This window comes from Cervus canadensis, chromosome X, assembly GCF_019320065.1.
Source record: "Cervus canadensis isolate Bull #8, Minnesota chromosome X, ASM1932006v1, whole genome shotgun sequence".
Classification (NCBI taxonomy): Eukaryota; Metazoa; Chordata; class Mammalia; order Artiodactyla; family Cervidae; genus Cervus; species Cervus canadensis.
This window is the reverse complement of record NC_057419.1, coordinates 129,355,935-129,368,284: the sequence shown is the minus strand read 5'-3', so window position 1 is coordinate 129,368,284 and position 12,350 is coordinate 129,355,935. Positions and strand designations below refer to the sequence as shown.

At 45.9% G+C, this 12,350-nt stretch overlaps 1 protein-coding gene across 5 annotated transcripts in view; it reads left to right on the top strand.

The window, feature by feature from the left end:
- Positions 1–250: 250 nt before the first annotated feature.
- Positions 251–12,350, top strand: part of SEPTIN6 (septin 6) — a 75,307-nt gene continuing 63,207 nt past the window's right edge. For 3 of the 5 annotated variants that reach the window (XM_043458015.1, XM_043458016.1, XM_043458019.1), the window contains exons 1-2: positions 256–370; positions 9,923–10,037. In XM_043458015.1, the coding sequence (XP_043313950.1) occupies positions 311–370; positions 9,923–10,037 (175 nt within the window). In that variant the 5' untranslated portion in view covers positions 256–310. Of the gene's footprint in view, positions 371–9,922; positions 10,038–12,350 lie in introns of all 5 variants that reach the window. The other 2 variants (XM_043458014.1, XM_043458018.1) reach the window with 2 other exon arrangements.

Sequence of the window (12,350 nt, the reverse complement as noted above, 5' to 3'; positions counted from 1 at the left end):
CTGCTGAATTACGCAGCATGCTCTCCACTGGCCTCGGAGTCGGGTCATTCCTTCCACTCACATAAAGGGAACTGCGGGAAGGATTCGCGGGCCTTCTCAGGGACAGGACCCAGGGCTCAGGTTTCTCCAGCCAGGGCCTTCTCTGATCCCCTAGGAAAGCGCCGGGGTAGCAGGGGCCGAGCCTTGCTTTCACGGCCCTGATGAGGTGTGAGGTCGTGTTCGGTTTCCTTTTGCAGCAGAGGCCCCAGCTCTGAGCACTGGCGCTGAGGCAGGAACTGGGTTTTTTCAGATCCCCTTTAAATGAGACCAGATGGAGGCAGAGGCAAATTCAGGCTCCCCAGAGGACAGTTGGGCATTCATCCAGAGGCCTGTGAGTAAACCTTTTTTTTTTTCCTTCTCTTTTTAACAGATTGGACATAACAATGGCCAGAACACCTAGGAGACTCTTTAAATGACCTGATTGGAAGTGAAGCTGTCTGGCTTTTGTGGGAAAGTTGACCCACCCTGGGCAGGGGTCACCCCTGGCCTGAGGTGGAGGAGATCTTTTACCTAGAATCTGGCCTGTTGGCTTCGGTAGCCCTGGGGCTCTTAGAGGCCAAACTGAGGCTCAGGCCTGAGTCAGAAGAGAGGGAACTGGGAGCTGGAGGTGGGAGAGAGGAGTCAGAAAAAGGGCACTGGCCTTGATGAGCCTGTTCCGCCACCCTTCTCCTCCTGACTAGCATCAGCCCCAAGCCCCGTGTCTTGGAATTCTAGCAGCAGAAAGAAATCTCTGTGCCACTTGAGTCAGCCTTTCCATTTGAGAGTGGCTGGCTGCTTGTCACGGTCCCCTCACCGGTCTCTGCCTCTAAATCACTGTGTAACTGGGGACACGTCACTTCCTCCCTCCGAGTCTCTGTTTCCCCTTTTGTAAAAGGAGCCGGTTGGATGAAGTGATCTTTAAGGGCGTTTCCAGCTCTAACAGCGTACAGTTCTTGTGTTTCCTAGTCCTCTGGCCTGATTTCTTTCAGGTCCTTGACTTCTTCTGCTTCCAAATGAGATGGCAGAATTTAAGTCCACCTTTTCCTTGCTTTGACTCCTTGAGCTGGGTGGAAAGACTGTTGTAGAGAAAGCAAGCCAGTGGTTTTTAGCTCAGCAGGGTCTCTGGAACTGGAATGGAAAGCAACGACCCTTCAGATATTGTCTGTCTATCCGTGTAGGTCTATATAGCTGTTGTCTTCCTATAAAAGTACATGACAGCTGAATTTTTGTCTATTGAATCCCCTTTTAAATGCACTAGAAGAGCTAGCTATTTAATAGAATCCTGCTGTGAATCCTTTTACAGGAGGAAAAGCCACTCTGGAATTGATCTGGTGTATTAAAACCCAGAGTTGGATTTGCCACAACTGGGCCTTCTGTCTCCACGGGGGACATGGTTTCCTGTGTGCCTCCCCAGGATCCCCTAAGTTACTCCCCTACTGAAAGGCACTGGGGCCCCCAAGGTGTGCTGCTGGCTTTTGCAGGCTTTATGTCTCATCCAAAAGGCCCCCACATTTCTCTCTACCAGTTAGGGCATCATTATTACTGTCAGTTTCTTCATCCCAGTTTAATCAGAGCCAGGGAAATCCTGACATTTCATGTGTTAGGCATATTGGAGTTTTTTGCTTTCATTTTTGTTTTTAACCTCTGGGAACTTATCAGTACTTTTGTGCTTCTTATGGCTAATAATGCAGGTCATTAACATGATTATCTCTATCAGTTGTATCCAACTCTTTGCGACCCTATGGACTGTAGCCCTCCAGGCTTCTTTGTCCATGGGATTCTCCAATCAAGAATACTGGAGTGGGTTGCCGTGCCCTCCTCCAGGGAATCTTCCCGACCCAGGGATCGAACCTGTGTCTCTTGTGTCACTTGCTAGTGGTAAAGAACCCACCTACCAATGCAAGAAACAAGAGACACAGGTTCGATCCCTGGGTTGGGAAGATTCCCTGGAGGAGGGCACGGCAACCCACTCCAGTATTCTTGCCTGGAGAATCCCATGGACAGAGGAGCCTGGCAGGCCACATTCCGTAGGGTCATACAGAGTCAGACACCACTGAAGCGACTTAGCATGCAAGCACTTGACAACACTGGAGGCAGCAAATAGGGCTAGCATCCACGTGATTGCTTCATCAGGTTATGCGATTTGACTTTGACTCCTGCTTCACGTGAATCTTTTCGGTGTTGCTGTTGTTTTTGGCCTCACCAACTTTGTGCTTTGTGGGTTTTCTCTAGTTGCGGTGAGCAGTTATTCTCTAGTTGTGGTGATTTCTCATGGCGGTGGCTTCTCTTGTTGCAGAGCATGGGCTCTAGGATGCTCGGGCTCAGTAGTTGTGGCACACTGGCTTAGTGGCTCCGCAGCATGTGGGATCTTCCCAGAGCAGGGATTGAACTCATGTCCCCTGCATTCACTGGGAGGCAGATACTGAACCACTGGACCACCAGGGAAGTCCCCATTATACTTTATAATAATAAGGCATAACAGGGCTTTCCTGATGGCTCAGCACTGAAGAATCCGCCTGCCAATGCAGGAAACTTGGGTTTGATCCTTGGGTTGGGAAGATTCCCTGGAGAAGGAAGAGGCAACCAACGCCAGTGCTCTTGCCTGGAAGACCCCATGGACAGAGGAGCTTGGCTGGGTACAGTCCATAGGGTCGTAAAGAGTCACACACAACTTAGCGACTAAACAACAACAACATGCTACATAATAATGTTATATATATATATATATATATATATATATTATGGGGCTTCCCACATGGTGCTAGTGGTAAAGAACCCATCGGGAAAATCCCCTGGAGGAGGCCATGGCGACCCACTCCCGTATTCTTGCCTGGAGAATCCCCATGGAGAGAGGAACCTGGGGGGCTACAGTCCATAAAGTCGCAGAGTTGGACACGATTGAAATGACTTAGTATGCATGCACCTATGTTATAATAAGGAAAATAATAAGGTTTTATTGTATTATTGGTAAAACAAATATTTTATATACAATAAAACTGCCTGAAAGCTGAATACTTAACTGAATTATCTGATTATCTGTACATAAAGCAACTTTTTCATTGTAACTAAAGATTTTGCTGAACTATCTGAGGCTACTTTCCTGCCTAGGAAAATATCATCATAGATGCTTTTTAAAAAATAACATTGTAATTCTGATTATAAAATTAAAATATGCCTACTGTAGAAAGTTTGGAAAACAGAGGAAAGCACCAGCTCTTACAGCCCCTCCAGCCCCAAAACGACCATTGTCATCATTTTGGTATATATTCTTCCAAGCTTTTAAAAATGCATATATACTTATTTTCCCCATGATTGGGATGATCCTGTATACACAAGGTTTTGTTTTTTTCACCTAACAGTATTTGGTGATCATGTTCCTATGCTATTAAATATTCTTAGAATATGATTTTTACCATCCGCTTAATAGTCCATCATGCATCACTGAACTATTCATTGAGTTTGAACATCCTGAAGATTTTCAGGGTCTCTCAGAGGTCACTATTCAGAGCTGGCGATCGATGTAGCGAAAGGGAAGGTGTGAGAAATTAGGCCCACCACGAAGTGACACATGAGGCTGCCAGAGAGACTCTGATTTCCATGTTTCTGTCCTTTCCTAGCATCTCCATGTCAAGGCCAGAGGAAGAAAGTCAAGGGCAAGCCCAGTGATCAGCCATGAGTTCCAAACTTTTTGTTTTGGTCTCATCCTTCAGAATGACAGCTACTAACTTGGCCACTCCAGGTTTTTTTTCCACCCCGGTTTGAAATGGAGACAGATGGACCCTCCTTTTCCTATGCCACAAAGGTTGGAGCGGGGAGGGGGACAGCGGTGGCCCATTTGGGTGCTTACGGGACTCTTTATTTTCAGAATCACAGCAAGGGGAAACTGATGCACAGCTGGAACCGCCTTCGCTCGTTCTTCATAACATGAACCTTCAAATATTCAATTAAAACACGAAATTGGCGTGTCCTCAGGGGAGGAGGCGGAAGAGAAAGAGAGCGGTGTTTCTGCCTGTGATATGAAATGTGGTATAACGTATTTCAAAACCGCAGGTGCCTGCAGATGAGGCGAAAACAGGAAACGCAATTGGGGAGGGGAGTGGAGGCTCCCCCAATTCTCAGGAGCATGCTTTCATTTTTGCCTTCCTTTCAGCTCCTCTCAGACTCTGCATCCTAATTACCCCTGCTGCAAAGCTGAGTGAGAACTCTCTTTTCGTGTATTAAAGATGTTTTTAAATTACACAGGTAATGTGTGAATACATTCATACTATAAAAGAATCAAATAATGCAGAAGCACACTGACTAACCCCCTGAGTAAGCCTCTAGTTCCGGTCCCCTCTCCTGAGGTAGCTTGAGCTCTGGGTTTTTAAGAGGTGTCTTTTTGGTTGCCTTTCTCTGCACTCACATACATGTATGTGTCAATACACACATGTAGGGATTTTTGCATGTGTCAACTCACACTGTGCTTATTGTTCTACAGCTTCTATTTTTCTACTGTGTCTCAGATATTCCCATCAGTACCTATAGTAAATTCTTTTTTATGTACTGGAGTACAGTTGATTTCTTGATCTTTGGGCTCCCCTTGTGGCTCGGCAGTAAAGGATCTACCGGCGATGCCTGCCAATGCAGGAGACGTGGGTTCAATCCCTGGATAGGGAGGATTCCCTGGAGACAGAAATGGCAACCTGCTCCAGTATTCTTGCCTGGAGAATTCCACAGACAGGAGAGTCTGGCGGGCTCCGGTCCAGGGGGTCTCAAGAGTCGGACAAGACTTAATGACTAAACCACCACCACCATAGTTGAATTACAATGTTGTATTAATTTCAGGTGTATAGCAAAGTGACTCTGTTATACATATATCTACTCTTTTAGATTTATTTCTCATATAGGTTATGGCAGAGTATTGAGTGGCGTTCCCTGTGCTATACAGTAGGTCCTCGTTAGTTACCTATTTTATTAATATATATAGTAGTGTGTATGTCAATCCCAATCTCCCCATTTATCTCTGCCCCTCCTTATTCCCTGGTAACCAAAAGTTTATTTCTAGATCTGTAATTCTATTTCTAGACCTACTGCATGCTTCTTAATGGCTGCAGAATATTCCAGAATGTGCACTTACCATAATTTAGTTAACTATTTTCCCATTGTCGGCCATTTAGGTTTTTTCCCCCTAGGTTTTCAGTATTATAAATAATGCTGTAATGAAGTTCCTTGTACTGTACATGGATCTTTGTATAGGCATGTGAGTTTCTGTAGAGTAAATTCTCAGGGAAGGTTGCAGGGTCATGGGAGATGAGCCATTTAGCATTTTGGTGGCTCTGTCCTTTCTAGCATCTCAGTTTAAAGCCTCAGACGTGGCACCACCTGATACTCAAGATGGTAAGAGTTTAGTGACATGTGCTGGGCCAGGTTGCCAGTTCCATCTCCTCTTGTGCACTTTGTAATCCAGGGAACATTCAATGAACTGCAATCAAAGCAATCAGGCCCTCAATTAATCAGACCACCTTAAGGAGAAATAGGAGAGAGATAAACTACCAGAGGTTTAGAGAGGAATGGGGTGGGGCGGGGGGAACTTCTGGGGGCTGTCATAGGGTCAATGTCCACTCAGCCCAAATCCTGTCCTTTTCACCTCTATATATTTACCTCTGAACAATGGGGCTGATATTCATAATGGTGACCTTGACATCTTCTAAGATTCATCAAAGCAGGAGTGAATGGTGCTCGCCAGACAGGATTTCCTAAAGCAGGAACTGCATTTACAAATTCATTTTTGAAGCTTTCTCAGCTACAAGGACTGAGACGTACAATTTACTGCTTAAATCTTGGTTAGCAAGAAAGACACATTGTTCAGATCCCATGTTCCCTAGTTCCTAGTACTGGACACCAGGTAAAAAAGGATTCTAAAAGTTACCAGTGGCCTTCACCAAATCCAGACCAATGGTTGTTTCTTTGTAATTCTTCCTGACTTCAACCTTGGCCTCTGGTGATAGAAAACTATTGGGTCATCTCTTACTTTCCTGATCATTTCCCTCCCTCTTGGAAGAATTCTCTTCATCTTCCCATTCCTTACTTGTGGGCATTTCTTTCTTTTTTTTGTGGGCATTTCTTATATTCAATGTTTAGTTCTTTTCTCCCTGTTCTGTCTCTTGAAGAACACATCCAGTTTCATACTTCTCACTCCTAAATTTGTCTCAGTCCTGAATTCTCCCTGAGCATGCAATTCCATATTGCTAAATACATACTGGACTTCTTCTGGATAGATATGTCACCATAAAATCAAAACTATCTCACTTTCTTTAATATAGAAAATGCTTTTACAAATCCAAAAGAGAAAGGCAAGCACCCATTTTAACAAAATCGGCAGAGACATGGATAGGTAACTCACATATACATAGACACAATCACATACACAGTCGAACAATAAAAAAAATTCACTCTCACTAATAAAATGCAAATTAAGTGACATGATGCCATTTTCCAGTGACAAAATTCATGATGGTTAAAAAACCTCAGAAGCGCAGTGCTAGTCTAAGTATGTGTAAACAGACACGCTCACACACTGGTGTTGAAAATAGACATTTGTAATATTCTCTGTTGAATGATTTCTCAATGTGTACCGAAGTCTTTCCAGTGTGTGTGCCCTTGGACCCAGCAGGGTTTAATTCTAGGAATTTAGCTTAAGGAAATAATCAGAGACTATGCAAACGTGTAAGAACATGAATTATTACTTAAAATGGTTGCAAACTTGGAAACAGGCTAAAGGTCTAGCAGTGGAAGATGGGTTGAAAAAACGTGGTAAATTCTTACAATGGAATGCTACATGACCAAAAATGTGTTGTTTTAGAATATGCTTAATTAATCAAGAGAGCATCCATACTATATTAAGTGTCAGATTATCTGTCAAGCCAGGTGATGAAAAGGAATATATATACAGAATTATCCCATTTTGTAAAAAAAAAATAAAAAAGAGATAGAGAAAGAAGTATATAGACTGTAGGGCAACACATAAATATTAGTGACGATTATCTCTGGAGAGTGATATTATGAGTGATTTTTATTTTCTTCTTTATAATTTTCCATATGTTTTAAAATTTCTACAGTGAACATTGATTACTCTTATAAAAATCTGATAAATGTAATTTAAAAGTAATAGCTGAAATGAGAATCTTAGACTTTTCCACTAAAGCACCCTTTCCTGGCTTCCCACTTTCTGCCCTTGGTGTCATCAATCCAAGCTCCCAAGCCTAGGACCTTGCAGCCTGACAGCTTTGATTGTTCCTTTACTGTCTCTGCCCCAACACTCACTGAGTCTCATTCTTCCTCTAGGATGGCTCTCAAATTTGTTCCTCCCTCCTGAGTCCCAAGTCAGATCAGTTCATTTCAGCCAGCATTTATTGTCACAGTGCCTGCTTGTCATTCTGCCAGTTCAGCGTTATTGGAGTCACCCCCTAATATGTCTTCCTGCCCCTGCCCTCTCTCTCCTCCCACTGATCAAGTGCCCAGCAGCTGGAATGATGTTTTGAAAACACCACTTGTGTCATGGTCCTTCCTGCTCAAAACACTCAGAATGCCCCTTTCAAACCCCATTGCCTGGGGAAGAAAGGCCATATGCTTTCTTCAGCTATTTCAGGCACTCACAGCACTGGGCTAGGTGGGAGATAACTGTGGCCATTTGAGGGGTGTTTGGTGAGGTTTTGGCAATGAACTAAATCTTTAAGAATAAGATATGGAGTCCTCCCCACTGCCATTCACTATCTTCAGTTTGAAAATTCCCTTTCCTCACCTTTTGGCACTTGGACCAGAGGCCTTGGAGCAGTTGGAAGTTTCATGGTGCCGAATTTGGAGACAGGAAGAGGCAGCCAGGGGCGATAAAATAGGGCTCAGGAAACCTCGACTCTTGAGTCCATTCCAATTTCTGATCTGCTAAGTAGGAGGCTCCATCAAGAAAGCAGATGGGCTCTTAGGTTTCTGTCTCCCCTGCAGCCTTGAGGACCAAGAGTGAATGGTGGGAAACTTATATCTCTCTTTGATTGTTTTGATAAAAAGAAGGAGAAAGGGGTGAGGGAAGGCAAAGAGGGGCAGATGTAGAACAAACCCTAAGTGATGCGGGCCACTCATGAAACTCAGCTGTCTTCAGATACCCCTCTGGGGTCCAGAATCTACCAGCCAGGACCAAGTGATGGCATATGGTTGTCTGTTGAGAATACTCTGCTGGGAGTGTGTGGGATGGGATGTTTGAGGGTAACCATCTTGCCAGATGGCAGTCACGGGCACTCGTCCTGTCTCTTCAATGACCTGGTGGCACTGATGGGAGTTGGATCCCACGCTGGGGGGAGGGCTGTCTGGGAACCAGTGGTGCAATGCCAGCTGCTGAGGGGCTCCCCCGCCAAAGCAGTCTGTCTGTTTCAGTGCAAAAATTTACCCTGATGTTCTGAGTCGAAAAGCTGGGCCCGTCCAGCCTGAGAGGTGCCTGCTAGCACAGCTGGTGATGCTGGGACAGGACTCCTGGCACCTTCTGTGTCCATTTTGGATTGCTCTTGGCACCTTTCTGGGTATAGAACAGAACACCCAACAGAAAGTCTGACTCCCTGTGTAGCCCACCCCTACTGTCTAGCTCATCTGTCTCCTGCTTCCCCTTTCCTCTCTGCACCCCTCTCTTGGGGCCGCCAGCACTTAGCCGGCTTCTTGAGTACAAGCAGCCCCTTCGGTCCTGCCCCCTGGCTCCTTGGAAGCCTTCCTTAGTGTGAAGTTCTCCCTGTTTTGTAGAACTGCTAACAATGAGAACCCTTGGGACCTGCAGGCAGAGCAAAGGCTCCCTGCTTTCCAGGGCTGCGAATGGCTTACCTGACCCCGATGGAGACCAGGGAACCTGGGGCAGGCCGAGGGCAGCTGTGTAGCTGGACTGTCGCAAAGTGTTCCATGGCATCGCCTATTGTTTGAGGGTCTGAGGGGGAGGAGGACGTCACAGTGCAGTCAGAGCTGCAGCTACAGTCGCTGGAGTATTTATCACACGCTAGGCCCCGTGCTCAGGGCTTGAAGAGCTTTATCCTATCCAGTCCTCACACCAGTCCTACGAGGTAGTAACTGCTACTGCCTGGTTTTACAGATGCGGAGATTTCGAGAAGTTGAGTAAATTTGTCTGAGGTCAGGAGGTCGAATGTGGGACTCCCGCTCAGACCTGCCTGAGGTTGTGCCACCTTGGTTAGATCCCCCAAAGTGCCCTAGAGAGAGGAGTAATTGCTTTTTAAAATTTTATTAATTTTTTTTTTTTTGGCTGCCCTGGGTCTTGGTTGCTGAGTGTGGGCTTTCTCTAATTGTGGTACTTGTGCTTAGTCACCCCTTGGCATGTGGAATCTTAGTTCCCCGTCCAAGGAGCAAACCTGCAATGACTACATTGGAAGGTGGGTTCTTTAATGGGGGACCACCAGGGAAATCCCAGTAATTGCTTTTGTGAAGTTTCTTTGTCATGTTTGCTGAACACTTATATGTATTCCAGGCTTTGTCCTAAGCTCGTTACATGTGTGTTAGCGTATTGAGTCTCCCAATCACCTATAACATAATATCGTCTCCAACAGGAGAGTTAACCCAAGAATGGGAACCTCCGGCCCCAGTGTTCTCATCCTCTTACCCCACCCCCAACCCCGTACAAGCCCCCTCTATAGTTGGCTGCTTGTGAACTGTATTGACATTCATTATGGAGCCTCAAGGATGCCGGAACCCAAGCATCCATGATTTGTAAGCTAATGGGTCATTTTGCTTTGGATCAGGAACTAGCTAAGGGGAGATGAGCCTGACTCCCCGAGTGTGTGTTCCTTCCTAGCACAGAGGGCACTGGGATGGGAAAGTGAGACCCAGGTTGCCTGTAAGCACGTCCTCATTTTCTCCCCTTCCTCCCTTTCCAAATTAGGGTGAAGGTTGCCGAACGGTCCCCCTGGCTGGACATGTGGGGTTTGACAGCTTGCCCGACCAGCTGGTGAATAAGTCAGTCAGCCAGGGCTTCTGCTTCAACATCCTGTGCGTGGGTGAGTATTTCCATAGCAGGAAATTCTATTACAGAATATGGATCCTTAATGGCTGGATGTGGCTTGGCAGGTAATTAGGTTCGTTAGTGTGTTGTTCTGATCTATCTGCAAGAGTATTTCTCCCCCTCTTCTTCTTTTATCCCTCTGCTTGTTTTGTGAGCAGCTGGCTGTAATTATGCTTTTTTTTTTTCTCTGCCCAGACCAGAATGTGGGGCCATCCCTTGGGGGTGGGGGGAACTGAGCTGTGTGACACCCAGTGGAAATTCTGTGAGGGAGCTGACCAGCTCTTGTCAGGTTTGTTCTGACGTAGAGAATAAGAGCCAGGGCAGAATTGGGAGGGAGGTAACGGCGCTGGAAAGATGCCTGCTTCCCAGCTGTGGGCAGTGGGTTGGGTCTGTCCATTTCCTCTGCAGCCCTGCTGTGCTTGGTACAGTTTGAGCCTAAGCGCAGGGACCACACAGCTATGTGGCAAGTTCTTTTATTCCCTTGAAGTGTATCTGTGCCTGGATCTTTAGTCTCAAGTGTGGGAACCGTGTCTTAGTCACCTCTACTGTGCTAATCACAGCACAAAGAGAGTTCAATGATGTACATGAAATGAATGAATGAATTATCTCCGCAGGAACCACTCACTATACTTCTCAAACACTTTCCTGTGTTAGTAATTTGGGTCCTTACTAGGACTCTGGGACGGACACAACTGGGCGACTTCACTTTCACTTTTCACTTTCATGCATTGGAGAAGGAAATGGCAACCCACTCCAGTGTTCTTGCCTGGAGAATCCCAGGGATGGGGGAGCCTGGTGGGCTGATGTCTTTGGGGTCGCACAGAGTCGGACATGACTGAAGTGACTTAGCAGCAGCAAGTAGCCTCAAGGAACAGAGGGAGACAAAGAAACTCCAGAGGATAAGGGACTTACCTGAGTCCACACAGGATAAGTGGCGGAGCCATGACAAGGACCCAGGTCTGCCTGACCCTTTGTTCCTCCCACTGCTTCTGTAACTGCTGCCTGCAACACCTCTTGAGAACCAAGAAGTGTTTTGGAAACTGTCACACTCCAACCAAACACATCTGAGGAATAGCAGTTCCCTGACATTCTTTAAGAATCTCTCTTTAGACCTTGCTGCCGTGCTGTGCTCAGTCCTGTCCAACTCTTGGCTGAGACCTTAAATAATCCCAGATTTACAAACATGATCACAGCATATAATTTTCACTATACGGTGCAGTAAGGCATACCTGCATATTTTCAGTGACGTACCTCCAAACCTTAATGACTGTACAAATACCATAATAATGGCAGTTTTCATGCCAACTGGAACACTCAAACACTTGCTAATTGCCTTTTCTTATTTTTGTATAGCCCTTATGGGGAGTTCATTCATGTTGAGGGTCTGAACCACGACTGAATTGCATATTTTACTCTAATGGTCTAAAGTTATGTTTTCTAACTAAGGCCATTCCTTTTTGTGGGACTCTTTTATTTTTTTGTCTCCATCCCTGGCACTCCTCAGATCATTTCGTGGAGGAGAATAACTGCACCCTCAAGGACAAGTAGAAAAAACAAAGCCACTTCTACATCTGGGGGACAGGTGGTCAGCTAGGCTCACTCAGTAGTGACAAGACTCACTCCCACTGTCCAGCTCTGAAGCCTATGAGATGAAAATACATGCTTCACAGATTACTTATCAGGGGCCTGAAAGTCCACATCTAGGCTGTTAATTCTTCAAATGCCAAAAGTCGACCCATGGTTATGATGAAGTTCTATTAGGAGAGGGATACAAAACAGCAGCTGTGGTGATCGACATCAAGATCAAATGCCATCACATCCAATATTAGCCCTGCCAGATCTTTCCCATCTTTGGCTGATGGCCAACTTATTTCACATAACATTTGATTACTGAAAAACTTACGCACAAACATGATGGAGTCTCTTGGCATTCCTCCCAGAGCTCCGGATGACCTGCGCTGAAGTCAAGGGGATGAGAAGTGAAGGCCCACCCATGTCAACCTCTCAAACCAAGTGCAATTGAGTGGCTGGTACAGCTTTGGGAGAGCCTAAGTGTGGGGTAATTGGCCATTCGGACCACAGGCTCTCCTAGGGCCCAGAGGAAGAGGCAACCAAGCTCCAGGCAAAGTGGGTGGGAGAAATAGTAAACCCCCACTCACCCACGCAGTTACAACTGTAACTGCTTCACTGTGCCTGCAGGGATAGAATTGCTCAACTGCTGGGGACAGACCCTCCAAGAGGAAAAGGGGAGAAAGGAGACCCTTACACCCAAGGAGTCACCCCTTCTCTTCCTCTCCCTACTGATGAA